Source organism: Falco biarmicus, chromosome 4 (genome assembly GCF_023638135.1).
Source record: "Falco biarmicus isolate bFalBia1 chromosome 4, bFalBia1.pri, whole genome shotgun sequence".
Classification (NCBI taxonomy): Eukaryota; Metazoa; Chordata; class Aves; order Falconiformes; family Falconidae; genus Falco; species Falco biarmicus.
Genome location: NC_079291.1, coordinates 53,715,061 through 53,734,979, shown reverse-complemented (window position 1 = coordinate 53,734,979; position 19,919 = coordinate 53,715,061). Strand labels below are relative to the sequence as shown.

Here is a 19,919-nt window from a genome sequence, read left to right as displayed (position 1 = left end):
CTAATGTTGGACACATTGTATTTATGTTCTTGTTCTACAGTACAGTAAGGTTGAAGTAATGTTGCTCCCAGATAACATTTGCTCAGTGACCTTCATGGACTTGTATTAACTTTTTCAGCGCAAGCACAAATGGAAACTTCAACAGGCGGTGTCTGTCTTGTGATCTGATCGAAAACTGTACTTATTTCAGTGCATCCTTCAGTCACAATCTGGAATACTTCCTACTGACATGTGAAGGTATGTTGGGGGTTTTCATTACAGTTGTTGTGCCTAAGGATAGCATTTAGAGCCACCACCGATATCTTTAGATATCCTGTGTAACTGTGGCCAGCTTTGAAAGACTGGCCGTAAGTATCTGAGTCACTTTGCATTTAAATTACTCTTAATTTTTTTTTCTTTTGTGTTTCCCCCACACAGACACACACACTAGAAAGCAGATGTGTGCAACCTTTTTCTGACTTTTGGAAATAGAGGTACATTCCTCTAGCCACTCTGAGCATCCTTAAATTAAAGTAACAGCAAAACCTAGAGAACATAAAATGTCAGAAAGCTTGTGGGTCATAAGCCAGCCAGGTGGGAGGAATTGTGGGTGACTGAGACTGAGTTCCCAATGTATCAGCTCATACCACTACTGTGAACAGGGGGATTCAAAGTTACAATGAAAAGACATTTTGCCAAGAAAGGGCAGTTTTCAGAAAGCTACGTAATGGGCAATGTGAGTAGAGAGTATCTAGTGTTTCACTGCTCCTTTTCACCATAAATTTACCCTGACTTGGAGTAATCTCCAGGTCCGACAGAGATTTCCTGTGATGAAAATGCCATAAAGTATCCAAAAGGCTAAAGATAGAGAACATTTCAGAAGAGTCATAGAAGAAAAAACTCCAGGTCTGTTAAGACAAAATGCAGAACTCCATAGCATTTAATCCTATGTAATTTAATTCTGCTTGATTATCCTAAATTGCACGCACAATGCATGCACACCAGTCATCCGCTGCTATGATCAAAGCTGCGTAAATGGCTGCATGCCCTCTAAAACAACTATTGCAAAACAGCGAGCCAACAAGAAATGCCTTATTTTCAACAGCTCAGGAGAAAGCAAATGTTTGTAGCGTAAGGAAAAGTATATGCTGTCACAGAGCAGCTTAGTCTTGTCTCTGCTGAACATCAGCAGTTTGTTTGGCAATGCATGGGCAGCCCCTTCTCTGGCTGGCGAAAATTCATTGGTGCCAGTGCCTGTTTGGGGTGAAGATCAAGGACAGAGAAGTGTTTCAGATGGCAAAATGGGAAAAAACCAAGATAATCAAGATAAAGTGAAGAAATAGAATGGTTAACATAATACCAAGCAAAATGTCTGGACATGGATTTTTGTAAAAATATGTTCTGCCCCAAGAAGGAAAGACAGACTGTATTTTAGGGGCGTTTATAGCTATTCTAAAAAACACTTGGCAGTACAGTACAGAGAAGTAGCATTAATAGTACAGTGGCCTAATTAACTTAATGGACTACCTGTATATCTCTGAATCTATACTTACGGCACACGTATGCAGAGAAGTGTCATTTCCCATTAAACATACAGTTCTGTGCTAAGTGTTATCATATTTATGAAGTCTATCTCTTTAAAAGAAAAACCCTATATACTTTTCTTCTTGTTTTCATTTCAAGAATAGCTGTCAGTAGCTGCTAGAGACAGTGTCCATTTCCTTTGCAACAAGATAATTGTTTTACTGTAATTAGAAGCTTTTGCGAATAACAAGATTACAGTTTCTAAAGGGTCCTATCAACAAGTTATGAGGTGATATGTTTGGATTACATTATACCTCGTTCACAAAACCCTGCAGTGATACCTAAAGAGATTAATGAGTTTTATTAGCATGTACGTTAATCCAAGTATACAAGAGAATGATTTTGCATAACAAGCTGTGGGCCAGATTCTCAGCTGCTGTAAATAATAGTTCCATTATAACATCAGTAGAGTTAAATCTGTTTACATCTGCTGAATATATCTTTGAATTTTCATTATACAGGACTAAATTCTCAAACTGTATTTTCAGTGTAGCACAAATGCAGCAAAGCTTGAACTATGGAGCTGATGTCAATGTCTCCAGATACATTTGCAAATTATGTGTGCAGGAGAAAGTAGAGATACCTTGGTAGGATTTCCATTTTCAATGATTTTGTTAAAATATCATTACATTTGATGGAGTTATTCCTTACTTACGTAACTGAAAGTGAGAGGTCTTTCAACCTCTTTGCTTTCAAGCAGTTTACAAAAACATTTCTTTTTACTGCTTTTTGTGTAGAAACCATTTAACTTCAGATATCTGCTGTGGGTACATTTACAGCAGAGACAACTCCACTTGGTTTCTGTTACAGCTGATGTGGGTGAGGTCAGTGGAAACATCTGTTCTGGCTGAAATGCAGACTTCTGGATAAAAGTAATCTTCCCATCAGATTTTGGCCGTACAACTGGGGTAGAGCTGTTGAGGTCGATGGAGAATCACTCGGATGAACTAATAGAGTTCCTTTGCCCCAGCTCCTCGGGCTGCTTTGCTAGACCTTGCCCTTGCCTCACTTCCTCAGGGTATTATTTTGTTGCCCATAAGCGGTCATGCTCTAGTATCTTTTTGATTAGCAGGAAATCATATTTATTCATATGTACATATAACACAAGGATGGAAAAGCTACTTGAACAAGGCTATATAAAGGAGCCCAGCTTATCCTGCAGTTGATGAAGCAGGTAGAGCAGCATCTACCCAGCAGAGCAAACAACTGTTGATCTTAAAATGTCTGTTACCCAAGCGCTTCTGCCAGGAGTTCCCATCTCTGCTTCCCCCAAAAAATCACAGCTGGAGTCAATGTTAATGATCAGACAGTGGCAGGTAGTACTTAGTGCTGTTTGGTGCTTTCTTCTACATCTACGTTGTATAAAAAACACCCAGAGCTCAGGTCTTGGTGTATACTCTGTGACTGCCTGCAAAAGTGTGTGTTTGTAGCAGTAACTGGTGTATGATTTTATGTCAGACCCATATGTATCTTCAAAGGTAACTAAACATAAATTATTTTTCTGTGATCAAGCCTGAAATAATTTTAAAAATGGTATTTTCTCAGCTGTCCACAGGACATATGCATAGGCAATTATTTATGGCTTGAAAACAATTTCTGTACTGACACTTAGAGACTAACTTCCACCATACCTCAGTTTCTCTCTATCCCTTTTGTTAAGTTGCTTTGTTACGTTCAGTTGCAAACTTCACTGAGTTTAGAGACAAAGACACGACTGTGACTCAGCTTAACTTCTCTAAAATGGATGGCAAGATCTCAAAGATTTGATTAAGCAACTAATGCTTATAAAGTACTCTGTGATACTTAAAGGAAAGTCAATGGAAAGGGAAAATATATAACTTGAGAAACAAACAAACAAACAAAGAAAAGTCTGGCATTGCTTATTTGATTCCAGTAGTCAAGAGTTGGTAGTTTTCTGCTCGCTGCTTTGGTACCTTAGAGACAGCATATAATTGTCCTATAGGATTTTTTGCTGTCCTGCCAGACTAGGCTTGACAGCAGTGCTACCTGGCACAGACTGAAATGAGAGAAGAAGTATGCTATAATAAAAGGTAACCTCTCTTTCAAGAGGACAATGTAATGCTTACTGTCAGGAGGCAACGTTTATTACAATCACTCAGTCCCAGAAGGCTAGTTACCTTATTTTTCATCTAATTTTATATGCTCATGATTGAATTACTGTAGCAGGATCTAAGGAAACATGATGCTTTGCAGACTGCTGTTAGATTATCTCCTCTAGACACTGTCAAAAAAGCAATATGTACTGGACCAAGGTCACTCCTACTGTCATTTTCATCATAAAATATGGGCTTACACTTCTGTCTCCTCTCGTAAGGCAGCACTGGCACTGCCACGGATTCCCTCTAAGATAAACAGAAAGAAGATCTGAATGGAAGAGTTTTGCTACTTCATACATAAATTTAATTGAGGATGAGGTTTTTCTCAGTTGGAATCGGATGTAAATTTTAATTGCATAGAGAAAAGGATAAGAAATTACAAGATTTGGCTGTGGAAAGCAATTTATTCCTATTTCTTTAATGGGGCTCAGACATGTACGGTGCAAGGCTGGATGACACTGAGCCAGTAAAAAGCACTGAAGCCCATTTTTAGGTGATAGCTCCTTCTCCTCTGAGGGATGAAGCCTTATCAACAACTACCACTGTAGTCAGCTGTGCAGTTTTAGTATTTCCACCTTAAAGAGATGCAACTTGTCTTCAGTGACTCCTTCCCTCACTCCCCAGTGTAACCTGCCAGCACTATTAAAACGAGTCCTAATGAGGTTGTTCATGGGGGAAGAAAGGACGTGCAACCATTTCTGTTGCAGTCTGACTTGTACTCCATGTAGCTGATTTGGTTACAGTGTCTTCACTCTCATAAAAAAAGTCTGTGAAGTCTCTGAGGCTTTTGCTTGAATACACAGAACTGGCAACGATTTTCTGGACCCTGGAGTTCAGGTCCCTGCTTATTGCGGTCAGTGGCATCGTAGCATCCTTTACATTAGCTGGTCAGTCTCCACCAACTGACCTCAGCCATAAGCTGACCTTGTCCAGCTCAACGCACTTGAAGAGGTGTGAGGTTCCCCACAAAGGGTTAATGCCTTGTAGCTCTGAGACAAGAGGAATAGTGAAGAAGACCTCTGGCACATGCATACGTTGCTGCAGTTAATGCCATTTAATATACGATGAAAATTATAGAGGGGGTGTTGTTCATGGAATGCCTACCAGCCTGCTAATTAAAGTTCTCTGTAATCGTGCGTTATCAGGGAAGTATTAATCATTTTTAGGGATGACACAAAGAAAATTGTTAGTTACACAGAGGGGAGGGGACTGTAATGAGGATTAAGAGAAAACTATTGTCTCATGCTTGGCAGGGTTGCTGGTGATAGAGCAGTGCCTTTGCTGCTGCTCTCTGTGTTATCCTTTCATGCACTGACCAGTTTGGGAAAAATCAGCTTTCACTTTCATAAGAGATCAACAGAACAGGGAACACCGTCTTCTTCTATAGGTCTCAAGTCCTTCCGCCTTTTCCAGAAACAGTAAGATTGTTTTGATTCAAAATACCATAAAATCTCTATAGTTTAGTGTAGCTCTTTGAAGATTATCTCTGCTGGAACCCATGTTTGTAGCTGACTGGTCAATACTGTCTACTGTCAGTATTGTGCAGGTCAAATGACTTTAAAGTCACTCTCCCTTTGGAGAAAGTAGAGTCTTCTAACAAAAATGGTAAAGTATTATCACCTGATTTGAATGTCCTCTCTATCACTGTGGTTATCAGCAGCTTATCCTAGAGGCTGTAGATCAGTAATTGCAGGTAACAGGAATGAAGTCATTTCTGCCTTTCCCAGCAGACAGTTTTGTGGCTGTAGACCAAAATGATATAACTGAGCTGTGCTTGATAAAATACCTAAAGAACCAAGAGGAAAGGGATTTATCTGGGTATACATCTGCTGTTCCCCAGGTATGACCTGGGAGACAGCAGCCGTGATGCCAACAGCTCTGTAACTACACTCCTGGCCCTACGATGCTGAAGGATGCCTATAGGCCTGTGAAATCTTTAAAAATAGGATTTATAGCTCTTAGGTCCTACCAGATAAAATCTTGGTTCAGTTCCATAAATAGGGAACAAGTGGTGCAAAAGCACAGAGTAGGAAAACTTTGCAATTTAAGGATCTCCTTCGAGGGGGAAGCAACACAAGCAAATTTACGATAATCTGAGTCAGGTTCCTCATACCATTGTACATGTAATTCATTCTGTCTGTGTATTTATGAGTTTCAAAGACAAGTGCTGCGGGTTTATTCTTTATAGAGGCAGCCATGTAGCTATAAACTTCTCAGCTCCTTAAACTGTTTCTTGAGAATTTAATTATCTTCTTCCCTCCTTCTTGGTGGAATATGGAAGCACCATCTGGACATGGGAACACTTAGCATTACTTGCTGCTTCCACTTTCTAGGTTTATTCTGAGCATTAAAAAGTCCCTTCATTATTCTACATTTCTTTTATTTTCCAGATTTTTGTTGGCATCAGCAAAGACTTTCACTACCAATGTTCATCAAATCATCTGGCTCTGCTTTCTGGCAGGGTGTCCTGACCTCGCATTTAATGACATTTTAACACCATTGAGTCCAGGGCATGATTTAGCAAGGTTCAGCCTTTCAGTATGGAGAGGTCTAAACCCACCTTTGGGAATCGTTTTCCAAATCTAAATTTTTCTGCTCTCTGATGTGGTAACAGCGCAAGCTGCTGCCCACAGAGATGATACAAGTCTGAAATGTATGGTTACACTTCTGGAGGATAGCATATGCACAGAAATTTTTAGTGTGAGTCTAAGTTGTGAAAGACATTAAGTGACTTGGTTAATTTATAATAAGGGCTGCTTTAGAGGAATGCATCAGCTCAGCTTTCATGCTTGTTGGGACCAGAATTCAAAACAGGGCTCATGCCCTTGATCAGTGCAATCTTTCTAAACCCAGTTAGTGACTGCTAACCGGCACCTCTCCTGCCTTCTTTTAACAACGTGGCAAGGGCTTTTTACTAAAAACCACTAGCCAGCAGCACTCCTGTGCAGAAGAACTTTTAAAGGAGGCTGGAGGTGGTCGGGAAAGCCAGGTCATTGATGCCGCTTCATGTACAGCCCCATGCTGTACAGCATGAGATAAACTCGGCCAACAGCCAGGTGGGTGGGAACACCCTTGGAAATGCCAGCATCCAGAACCATTACCATTGCCGTAGTACAGCTCAAGGATTTAAAACCCATGATTATTTTTTTTTTTTTTAATGTAAGTAAACATAAAATTCTGGGCATTGTTTCTAGTATTATGGCTATTACTTACATGCCATTACTGCATAAAGACCTTGTCTTCTTTAAGGAGGTCTATACCTTGGAAAATCTCCTAGTATTTTATTCTCTCTTGGGATTACCAGCTAATTTGGATAGCATTCCAAAGAAAAGCTAAATTAAAAGCAATAAGGTGCTTGGATTTGTTGAGGAATTTCACTGTAACAAACATTTTACTTTTCCCATCTTCTTATGGATTCAGTCAGTTTCACCTGCATGTTTTATAATTCTGACTTTCAGGATTTTTTTTCCCTTAAAATACCATAAAATCCTAGAAGTATGAGTTTTAGTCAACAAATCTTCACAAAAAATGGCCTAGTTCTAGCATATAGCTCAAGAGAAATTTTTGCCTGTAATATTCATCACAAAAAAACCAGAGGCTTCTACTGCTAGCCACTGACTTTCTGAATAAAAGTGCCTGAATCCATTCTGCCTCAGTAAAGAAGATCACGAGATTTGTCTTTCACCATGGGTGAGTTAAATCACATTTTGATTCAGTTTCTCCATTGATATGAGAGGGCCATGGGATCATTACAGAGATATTATTGGCAGTGATTTATACATCTAAGTCTCTTTTAACAGGAAAAGCTTAATATTATTTATTATCTCAGGATAATTCTATATTGAGATTTATCAGGATACAGGGAAGAGAGTGTTGAAGTTTTATTGTTGGTAAAATAAATACTGCACTAAGTGTTTCTTTTGAGTTATGAAAAGACGTGTAAAGCCCTTTGCAACCTTTCCCCCGATGATAATTTTCATGCTTTTACCAAGTGGGGAGCAGAGGTACAGCGAGAATTAGTGGGTCGCCTATGGCCACATCTCAAGTCAAGTATTGTGACCCCCATTTCCTTCCTCATATTGCAAGACAGCACTCCAAGGGAAAGCACCATGGGCTACTGGAACAGAGCAGAAATGCATCTAGCTCTGTAGCCTGTCTCCATCAGCACATGGTGCATAATTAACCTCTTCAGGATTTTTGCAATAATGTACCCATCAGGGACGTGTCTGCCCAGCTCTGCAATAAGAGGTTGGTTCATGCCTTCAGGCAGGAGAATAATGAACCTTTCTCAACATCTTTCTCAGTTCCTTCATTTAATCAGACCTTTTAACCTGTGCCATTTGGGCCAGGCCAACCATCCCCGGAAAGCAATGGAAAATCTGGAGACAAGGTTTTTTTGTACTAACTATGGACAAGCAGATGCCAGGAGCTGCGAATCAGTAGATGTTTACCAACCATTGATAAAGCACAAGTTCCTAAACCGATGTTTTGTCCACAAAACCTAACCCCATTGCTCATATATTGCCTTATGTATCACCCAGAAATCTTGCACATCACAGTCTCATCAATAGCACTCCTGGAACCAGACTGTTCTTAGTAGTTTTTATGCTCAGGAAAACATCACTGCAAGCAGTAATGAAAGCCCACAGCTTAGCTCTTCCCTGGGTATATTTGGCTATTTATGGCCTATTAAACAACACAATATTTAGGCAAATGTGTCTGCAAAAAGTAGATGAGTTGTTTTCTTTTTACCCTTTCTATAACAAAATAATATTATTTGTATAGTACTGTTGGATTCTCTAAATCCTGAGTTGAATGTGGTCACCTGTGATACATATACTTATAAACAGGTGGGGTTTATGATAGTTGTCCTAATTTATTGGCTTGTATGTAGGCATGGAGGGTCAAAGGCATGTTTGGTAGCAGTGGTCTGAGAAGTCCTAACCAGCGGCAAAATGCTGGTTAGGACACATGGGTTTGATTCTTTTCTCTGCCACAAGTTCCTTTAGAGAACTGAAGCAGGTCTTGTATTTCCAGCTTCCTAGAGGTGTTGGGAAAATAAAATCCATTACTGACTGCACTGTTCAAATGTGCAGTAACAATACAGGGCATAGAGGTTCCTAGATGGATAAATTACCAGAGTGGTTTTGAAAGATTCAGTGAATCTTCAATCTTTTCACTGCAGGGAAACCTTCCCAGCAGAAACCCAGAGATTAGTATGCAGGAGAGTGCTCCTGTAACAAACCAGCATGTAACATGATTAAATCATACTGTAGTGAAGAGTTAACAAGGCATGGCTGCACACGTTTGCTGTTAGCTCACAGCACCACACAATGTTTCGTCTCAATGGCAGTTCAATAACTAGTCTGTAATTACATCGCAGGCCTTAATAAGTGCAGGGCCAGTCCTCCCAGGTGCTGGATGCTCTTAACTCCCACCAGCCGCAGCGGGAGCTGGAGGTACCCCAAGAAGCAGGGGAGCCCCTTGGCACATTGCGGGATGGGTCTGCAGCAAGACCGGCCTCCCACAGCACCATAGCATCGCTCAGTGCCTTCAGAGATAGGCAACGATCTCTCAAAAAGGGATTGGATTTTGAGTTATAGCAGCAGTAAAACAGTTATGAAAAATATAATAACCCATTTTGGCTTAAAGCACGTCATTATGTATTTTATGTTTTTACAGCACTGTGAGTGTTTCAGGCACTGGGAGACCCAGTGCTACTCCCAGGGGGAATATCATCCCACGGTTTTTAGGGTTTGGAGGATTATTAGATGCGTAAGTGTGTGCGTTTTGCTCCTTGTGGGTGATACAGAAGTATTGATATTCTAAGCAGGACTTGAACAGGGGAAGAAGTGTTGGCTTGTCAAAGGCTACAGGGCCAGTGTTTCATTGGAAGTGCTTTCTGTCAGTAACACCCAGGTTAGAATCGTAGAAAGTCTTTCTCGCTTTTGAGAGATGAAGAAAGTGAAGTTCCTATTTAACCTCTCCAGGTCACCATTCCACATGCCTTGGGACATCTCTGGCAGGTATCTGGGGAAAACTTGCTGCTGTGGGTACAAGTATCTCACTCTAAGGCCTGAAGCAAACCTTAAATGCACAGAGGGGAAATACCTACATTTAATCACTACTTAAACTTAGTTACATAGAATGGCAAAGCATCTTAGAGAATCTCCAAAGCACTTTTTACTGAAATTCAAGTAAATGCTTTCTAAGGCCAGAGCTTGGCAATTCAGGTGACCTTTGGTGAGGGTCATAATCAATGATGTCATTGAGGTAGCCTAAAGAGACTTAATTAGATGCTGAAATAACCACTAGTGCTGAAAAGGAGTTTTATTAACCAACCCGTGAGCCTATAGATAGAGAAGTGCAGTAAACCCTGGTTTAAATAAATGTGAAAGGCTGATTCCTGCGTCTGGGAGGGCGATACACCAGCTGCCTCCACACCTCAGTGTAGCCATGTCAGTAGCTCTGAAGTCCTCAGCCAAGGCTTTAAGTACTTTCAAGTCCTCAGCCAAGTACTTTAAGTACTTTCCTTACTGCAGGTGCCATAAGCAATAGCTCCCAGGTGGTGACTAGGAGGAGGAGGAGGCTCACGGGAAGGTGGTTTCTACCTGCTGTCCTGAGTGATCATGCCTCTCTGCTCCCCATCTCACCGTGCTGTGAAATGCAATAACGCCCTATAAAGCACTTTGTATTTTTCATCAGTGCGTCTCAGAGGACCACAGCACTGTATGTCCACAAGGACTGGCAGACAAAGTCAGTGGTGCCATTGAAAGAGGCGACTTCATCCTCTGTCCACCTTGGGGGCTTTTTCACCAGTCTGCTATTAGTGCCACAGCGAGGCTCGCTGTGAGCTGGGTCCGGGAACTGAACTGAATGAAAATTAAATATTATTTTTCTGCTAGGATCAGTTCTAGAAGCTCTTCTGCTATTCTGCTGGATGGTTGTACAAACATTTCTGATCACAAGAAATGCTTGGGATGGGACCAAGTGGCCAAGGTGGGGACGGAAGTGGATGGTACTAGTTTAAATTTTTAAGGGAACCATAGAGTGAGGATTTGGGAGTATTTCGTGGGCCATCTGATGACTGCAGCTTATTACTGTTGTCCCCCAGAGTAGAGTAGTATCTATAGCGTCTATTATTCAAAAATACGTGATGTTTTTATCTGCCATTATTTTCCATTACAGCAAGTGTTGTAATACTTGAATATTCTTGAATAAAAATAATATTCTTCAACAGAAAGGTTTGCTACTTATTACCTTATGTGCCGCTCGTGGAGGTTAAGATTTGCTGAACTATCTGAGCTGTCCTTGGCCTGGATCTGGAGTCTACCGTTAGGGGTGGCAAGCCAGTGCCTGACACTCTGTGCTACCGAGGTCTGAGCATGGCGGTGTCTTTCTTGGTAGAGCAGCACAGGCAATCCCCAAGAGCATGCTATCCTTGTGCTACTGCACAAGGCAGGCATCCCCGCCAAAATATCTGGCTAACAACATCTGAGTTGCCTAAGAAACATGGACATCATGCTGAAGTGCTGCTAAATGTCCTGCAATGTGATAACGGCCTCCAGGAACCAAGCATGACCCAATGGTGTGCACGCATCTTCCCACCCAGCTGAATGCTAAATGAGCACAGCGCCCGTGCTTGTGCCTGCAAGGCATTCCCGGTGGTTGCTCACATATTAGGTCACTGGGTGACTGTTATCTGTTGTGACCAGAATGGTTTCCTATACAAGGATGATTACGACAACGCTTGGTTTTTTGTATACCCAGTAGCGGGAGGCTGTAATTAGTGCTTCCAGGCAAACTGTGACCTTTTGGAACTTTTCCTGAGGCTTATGAGGCTTAAATTAGTTTCTGCTGTTTGAAAGCATGCACAGACTTAATCTCTGGGTCCTATTTATATTATAATTACTATATAATTCATATTTGCATTCACTTGACTCTCTTTCTTACTTAACAGCCAAGGTTGGCTCTCGCGTCTCCACTCCTTTGTGTGTAGTTCATGGGTCAGAAATCCCGTGGGTAAAGGCAGGGTGGGGAGTGCTCATTCTCGCTCCCTCACATGCTCGTACGACCTCAGAATAGCAGGCTGGTATGAAAAATCCCTTTTGCACAAACAGAAGATACCACAAGGGCTTTTTCTCCAGGAAAAGAGAGGATGCTATTAGTGGTTTGGAATTTGAAAGAGAACTTCTTTTCTATCAGCTGTTAACAATGTTGTGATTAAAGTAGTATGAGATTAATTTAAATGATTGCTTTTGTGGCTGTTCTGGTCGCATTTTGTCTTCCTTTAAGTAGACTATTCATTTATGCTATAAAATATTTCACTGTATTGTTATACATCTTTAATCTAATGTGAAGTACCCATAAATACTAGGTAGCATAGAGTAAGTGGGGGAAAAAAACAATATGCATGAATATTTAATAAACAAAAAAATTGAAAATACCTGTAATTTCCAGTGTATGAAAAAGTATTGTGGAATGAATGTGAAAGTCCTATCCCCTTTAAAATGCCCTCCTCCTGCAAAGCACTATGTGTCCCTTGCTTTTACATGCTTTGATCCTGTTTTCATTTTGATTCTTGCTTGTAAATATGAGCTGTCTGGCATTGCCCAGAGGAAGGTGATCTATCATCTGCTTACAGCCAGGGTTCTTGTCATTCGGTCATTCTGTATATATAAAATTTTATCTGAACTCCACTCGTAGGAGATAAATGACCATGACAACAGGCTTCCTCCAATGCTTCAAATAATGAAGCTTCACAAATCAGGCAGTGGCCTCCTGCATGTTCAGACTAGGGTGCATGTGCGTTATTTCCAGCTATATGAGCGACCTTCGATGAACTCATTATTCTGCAGTGGATAGTACAGATGTTACCATGCCGCAAGATTTAAAGCTTCCTCTAAGGAAAACTGCTTCTTTCACCTTGTTTGCCAGCTGGATCAGCTGTAAGGTTTATTGCTAGCTTTTGTTTTCTGTTTGCATGATACTTGTTTAGTCCCTTATTAATGCAGTCAGTGCATTAAGGATATATTAAAACCTGAGAACTCATGAGAGGAAAACAGCTTAATAACCAGAAAATGTGAAGCAACATTATTTATGGTTTGTTGTTGTTGTCATTTTTAAAGTTAATATCCAGCATCAGTTATTACGTAAGTAGTTAGGATATCATTATTCTATTGCAAGAGGATTTTACTCATGGAAAAGAATAAATTAAGATTATTTAAATCAATTTCTACTAGGCTTTTAATGGAACAAGCACAAAATATACAATGAAGTTTTATTCTGTCAGTGTTAATGAATTTTAAATGGCACTGAAGAGAGATTGTTTTCTTTCATGCTGCGATTACAAGGAAATACCCTTTTCCCTTGAATATATCAGCAGTAGGTTTGTTAGACGAGCTGGGAAGAGTAACAGGGACTGCAATGCTCTTCCTCCCCTTCCCCAGCTCTACCGGGGGGACATGGCTACACAGTCTCTCCATCATGACAGTCCTGACATTTGTGGTACTTTTTAATCATGGAATCACAAAATCTTAGGAGAATTCAGGTTGGAAGGAACCTTAGGAGGTTTCTAGTGCAACTTCCTGCTCCAAGCAGTATCAGAGAAGAGATCAGAGCAGGTTGCTCAGGGCTCTGTCTAGTCTTGTCTTCAAAGCCTCCAAGGATGGAGAATGCACAACCTCCCTGGGTATCCTGAGTTATCCAGTGACTTCCCAAGGTAGACAGAGAATACAGAAAACGTCAGGCATGTTTCTTCGCATATAGTATTTCTCTTAGGATTAGCATATACTAATCCAATAAGAAACCTACATTTTAAAAACAGGGACAAATGTTAAACTTTTGCTTTCACCTCTTTTCAAAGTTTACAGAAAGCCTGGATTAATTTTGAATTGAGAGAGGTTAAATTAATGAGGAATTCAATTAGAAATAGCAGGAAATAGAACACAAATTGGAAAAAGAAAGAGCTGGGTGCAGGGGTTTCTCTGTTCAGATTTGTTCTTCCAGCCATAGCCCTGAACCAGCACGCTAGAACAAAACACCCTGGCCTGTTGGGAAGTCAGTGGTCCCCAGGTGAGCTAGAGTGGTTCCCTCCTGCCTCTGGTACATCTCCAGGTACACAGTCGTGGTGCACTGTCAGGTTCAGGAACGCTGCAAGCAAATTTTCCTCACCTACCTCCTTTTTACAGCTGATCTTATCACTATGATGGGTGAATGTACCTGCAGCATTTCTTGAAGGTCTTGGGTGTTTTGTGCTCCTCTTTGGAACCGTCCACATGCATTTATTGCTTTATGGCTTTTGCAAACCTTAGCCAAAGCCTCATGAAAGGAAAGAAATACTTTCACTCAGCCCACTCAATGTGATACCTCATTGGATGTTATTAATTAAGATGGAGAGGATGGGGATTAGTAAAAGAATTGTGAGGGAGCCATAAATCAAAGGCAGTAGATTATGATGAAGAGAAATATAAAGCTAATTGGAGATCAGCAGCAGGGTTCATTAGGATCTGGTCTTGGGAATGACCTTGCTTAGATTGTTCCCTGGCAGCCTGGGAACCCAAGGCTAGACACAGCTAATGGAATTTGTTAAGGCCACAAAGCTGATAAGCATCATCAGAAGGCAGAGAGAAATACTGGAGAAGCTGGCTGTCTTGCAGGGCTGGAGTGGGAGAAATTAATAGTACAAAGAGCAAAATTAAGCACATGGTGACTCAGGGCAAGGGTTTGTCTCATGTGCTTGAAGTTCAAGAGTTACAAATTCCCCAGAAGAGCACATGGGTGCCTGGGCATGCAGTGCTGGTCACTGGAGTCTGCAAACTGCTTACCGGCTGCGGTCGTGGAAAAGGCAAATGCTCTTTTAGGATGGAACAGGGAAACAAGTGTCTGTGGAACCGGGCAAGTAGCAGTTTCACTGTATAAGGACCAGTTAAGACACCCTCTGCAGCAGGGGTAGAGTCCTGGTCATTAGTGTTCAGGAAGGAGGAACTGAATGTAAAACGCTCTTGCATTAGAGTGAGAGAAAAAGAAACTATGTCTTACAAAAGGGAGCTAAAATATTCTAGTTTATCCTACTGGATGAGAGCTCTGGGACACGTGACTGCTCTAAATATAATGGGAATACTCATGATTAGTAGAAAACAGCTTGTTGGAACAACCCCAAAAAGGTGTAAATCAGAGTGACATCCAGGGTAGCTTCAAGTCAGAAGGCAGCTCCAACCAGAAAAGCAAGACAACAGTAGGAATTACATCAGTGGAAACAGATTTAGAGGGCATTTGTCAGTACTTTTTGAATACACAATTACCTAAAGAAGCAAGAGGGGGTCTTCTCAGACCTGGAGGTCCCCCATCCTTCGGTGTTTCGGAGACCATAGAGGGAAGTCAGTGGGATGGAACCAGTTAGTGTCAGTCCAGCTGCCCACACCGCTGCTTGTAGGCGCCTCTCAAAATCCCATGGAACAGACTGAGGACCTGACCATGCCTATTCACTCAAGCAACCTTTTGAAGAACTCATCGGACCTATTTTGTGTGGTATAATTAAGGACAAAGCTCTTGCTCATTTGCCTCTAGTCACTGCTAACTGAAGCCACCTCAGAATAACCAGATTTATTTCTGCTCTACATAAAGTAAGCATGAAATTTATTACTAGTATCAGACAGGGCAGAAACAAGCAGTACCATCCGTGTGGTTTGTGCAGTCCTGCATCTTGCCCGAGAACAAGACAGTATTGATTATTTTACAAGACAAGTTACATTTGAGGAAGTAAAGATTAGATTAAAAAATTAAATGCCTTGGGGAGGGTGAATAGCAGCACAAATCTGTTTGATGTTTGTGTCAACAAGGCGGCCAAAGCAAGCAGCACGAACATCTGTCTGTAGTGTACGCTGGAAAATACTGTGAAGAGGGAAATATTTTAATTGTAAGCACCGGTTCACAGAACTCCCCATGTCTTTATTTATTGGGCTGATAATATCACCCCAACATATGAACTTTATGCAGCACACATAAATAATTCATGGATTAGCAAATAAAGAGATCTGGAATCTGTACACAGAGATGGCTGTTGACAATTATCTCACTTGTGCAGAGCCAGACCCTCTCAGCTCCCATCGCTTGCAGCTGCTCTTTTAAATCATTCATCAGCGCTTAAGAGATATGCTGGTGGCGCTGGCAGAGAGTATTTGAATTTTCATTGTTTACACACTGTGAATTTAGCTTCTGGTCTGAAATTATCTGCCACATTGAAGCCTTTGAGAATATGGATGAGGAGAAAAAGACAATTCCTCTTTTTTCCCTTCCTTAACACTCAGATAACTTTGAATACCTTTTTTAATTTTTTTTGCAATTTTAGTTCATATTCTTTTTATAATCACTACTTATATTTTCAAGTTGAAACTGATATAATTCCCGATGCTGTTTAGACCATGAAAACATCGGGAATACTGTGAAATAATTCTCTTTAAAGTATTACCAAAAAAATGTCTGGTAAATATTTTGTTGAAAGTTGTACGATTTTCCATTTTTATTCTGGAAATCTATACCTTACCACCTAAATATCCAGAGTTCCTTCTTTCTGATGGTGTCTAAGCAGAACCCTGTTGGAAATAATAATGAAAGCTGCTTAAAAAATTGATGACAAGCCACAACCAATGCTTTTTCTTGTCAAATTACTGAGGCAGTGAGTTTCTGTGCACTTTCAGATCACAGCGGGTAGTACTTCCTTCATGATAAATTTGCCCATGTCATTATAGTAGTACGGCTTAATTTACTTCTAGCATGGAAAATGAGAGTAACATTTTTAAAGTCATAGGCCTTATGATGAAGCCAGACAGAATTCTACCTGTATTAATTGAAAATCTCATTCCTGTAACTAGGGATTTACGCCATGTTATTAACTACGCGTCTATCCAGGAATGTATAGACATACACAGAGAAGTTCTCCTGTCAATAGTTTTGGTCCTTTCTCTTAGGCTATAAATAAAGCAGCAGTATTAAAACAGCTGTCAGGTTACTGGAGTTAGCTGGTGCAACGCTGGTGCCGAGGAGAGGGGAGTGGAGCCTGCAAGCCTGGTGAAGCAGTTCCAGCTGACAGCACTCCAGCGCTCCTGGTCCTGCTCCTGCCAGAGGGATGCAGAGAGGGATCACGGGGTTACAGAGCCCCTACGGTGCCACCCAGCATCCTAAAAATTCTGGGGGAGATGGCAGGGAGCAGCAATGCCAGGTCCCACGCCTCGGGGTGTATTGCAGCCCTGGTTGTAACTACCCCTAGGCAGCCAGGACCGGGGGAAGAAACCCAAGAGCATCATCATCATCCCCTCGGCATGCAGGGAGGTGGCCCGCCCAGGATTTTGGGAACAGCCATCCAGGCTATGCGGTATGCGCTGGGTGTCTCTTTAACTTTCTACATCAGGGCCAAAGCAGCTTGGTATCTGCTTTACTTTCTTAAAGGGCAGCACTTTGTGCTTTATTCTGCATGGGCCACAGGCAAATGCTGAATTCCAGCCTGCGCCTGAAGTTGATCTGCACACAGGACCTGTGTAAGCAAGAGGCAGAGCGTTTGCAAAGTTTCCAAGGGGGACAGGCAGCCACGGGCACTCATCAGCACTGATTAAAGAACAGAAGCAGCAGAATGTGCCAGGGCTCAGGAGTCCCAATCAAAGCCCGTTTGAAAGGGCTCTGGAGAGAGGAGACACGGAGCAGAGGATGTCCTCGCTCTGCTTCTGTCAGCTCCCAGCAGTTCACTGAACAAATTAGGTTTCACTCTCAGATCCACAAATGACAGTGGATGGCATTTACCAGATGGCATGTGTAATGGGACTGTCACACCGTTATAGGTTTAAAAATAAAGTATGGGAGGCAGCTAATGAATATACACTTCCTAATTTCAAGAATTTCTTTCTATCCCTGTCAGGTGTTAGGCACTCAACTTGTGAGTGTTGAAAGACTTTTGATGTGTGTGTATGAAAAGACATAGTCTAGCATGTAACTAGGTTGTTTTACTTTAAAAATTGGCATTAAGTAATTTACGTCATTCCTAAAAAAGTGATTTTTCTTCTTAATGACTTTCAGCCTGCTCACAAGTAAAATGCATTGTTTAACTGGAATGTCATCTTTAGGAATATTTAATATTGACAGTAATCTTTCCCATAAAGCTGGTGATTCTACTCTGTAGATTTCTGTCTTTGCCATTCTTCCTCATTTGTTTAAAAATAAAAATTCAGCAACTCAGAAGTCTTATTTTTTCAAGGATAATCATGCATATTTTTAAATATTTTTGTTTTACATTACCTCAAACTGAATATCTTTGTATGGGACCTCACTTTAAAATATGATTTGAGGAGACAACAGTAAGGCAGTGACAGACCGAGGGAACACAATATGTAATAAGTGGAATTTTCTAAACTACATACCAGCTTTTTTCTTTATTAGCTTCTCACAGGTTTTCCAGTGCCAACACAGAAAGAAAAAATAAATTAGAAAATAAAAGGATTATATGCATTGTATTTCTCTCTTTATTGTTTTCTTTATGTTAGGCATTTTTGTGTTAATTAAAGGACAGCTCTAGCTCCAATTGAAGCCATTTGGGAGGATTGCTTTTATTTTCAGTGATGATTTTATCATGCCCATGTTTATTAGATTTGTTGCTTTTCCAGCAGACTGGCTTCTGGGACTGCAGGGAAAAAGCAGGGCAGATTTATAAACAGGTATGGTCAGCATATCAATGTGTATTGGCAGTAGAAAGGTAGATTCAGCTAAATCCTGATGAGTAAAACACAGTTTTCCTCTGTGCATTATACTTACCTAGCTGCAGTCTAAGAAAATGATGCAAAGAAATTGGCTTGTTAATGAAGAAAATTCTCAATTACTAGGAAACAAAAGTCAGGTTGCCATATCAGTCAGGTTAATTTTAAATAAAACCCTTTTCTGCCTCTTGTCTGTATAGGTAAGACCTACACAAAACACTCTTGATTGTATGGGATGGGATGGGATGGGATGGGATGGGATGGGATGGGATGGGATGGGATGGGATGGGATGGGATGGGATGGGATGGGATGGGATGGGGAAAGCCACCGGCACAGTTATACCGCCCTAAAGTCTTTTTATCTCTCAAGAACTTATTTCGCTTCCCAAACCAGTATGGATGGGGATGGCTCAGTGACCCGTTTCTGTTGCCATTTGTGTGCACACTTTCAGTTACCGTGTTTCAGAGGGGTTTTTTTCTCAACCAGCTTTACACAAATCGCTGGTGCACATGACTGGTGATGACACAGGATTTGCCTGTAGGTTCAAGGACTCAAGGCATCTTAAAGGGGCTTGGCACCTTGAAGCTGTCTTCATTTTGAAGCATAAAAAAAAATTGGGCTTTTTGATATTCAATGTAGTTCAACAGCAGGTTTCCCCTGCACGCTGGCAGCATGGCCCCAGACTGTCAGAGCCTGAGAAAGGAGGAAACATGGTTTCTAACACCCTTTCTTCCATGGGTCTTTCATAAAGACAGTTCCAAATTTTGCCATCCCCACCGATTTCTCAACCTCATTACATAGTAAATTTGAACTGGGAATACAGCATATACAAAAGAGAAATCCTGGTACCTCAAACCCTGTGCTGGAGCATGTCCAGAGCCGGGCAGGGGCTGGGGAAGGGGCTGGGGGACAAGGCTGGGGGGGGCATCTGAGGGAACTGGACGGGTTTAGCCTGGAGAGGAGGAGGCTGAGGGGGGACCTTACTGCTCCCTACAAATTCCTGAAAAGAGGGTGTAGTGAGCTGGGTGTGGGTCTCTTCTCCTGGGTAACAAGTGATAGGACAAGAGGAAACAGCCTCAAGTTGTGCCAGGAGAGGTTTAGATTGGGTATTAGGAAGAGTTTCTTCACCAAAAGAGTTGTCAAGCACTGGAACAGGCTGCCCAGGGACATGGTTAAGTCACCATCCCTGGAGGTATTTAAAAAACATGTAGATGTGGCATCTCAGGACATGGTTTAGTGGTGGACCTGGCAGCATTAGGTTTATGGTCTTGAGGGTCTTTTCCAATGTAAATGATTCTATGATCTATGATCTTCACCAACACGCAGCGTGGGAGGACTCTGGCTCTGCTGCTGGGGTCTTTGCTGGGTGTAGGGATGATCTTTTCCCCAGCTGCTCACACTTGCTGCTGCTGCTGCATCGTATCGCATTATTAGGAAAGGGAAGGAAAGTAAGACAACCACTATCTCTGAGGTTAAGAATTAACAATTTGCATCATT

General features: G+C 41.4%; 1 protein-coding gene across 4 annotated transcripts in view; it reads left to right on the top strand.

Moving 5' to 3' along the window:
- DPP6 (dipeptidyl peptidase like 6) overlaps positions 1-19,919 on the top strand; it is a 572,305-nt gene that overhangs the window by 532,737 nt on the left and 19,649 nt on the right. For all 4 annotated transcript variants that reach the window (XM_056336842.1, XM_056336840.1, XM_056336844.1 and 1 more), the window contains exon 16: positions 119-237. In XM_056336842.1, coding sequence (XP_056192817.1) covers positions 119-237 — 119 coding nt within the window. The remainder of the gene's footprint in view (positions 1-118; positions 238-19,919) is intronic.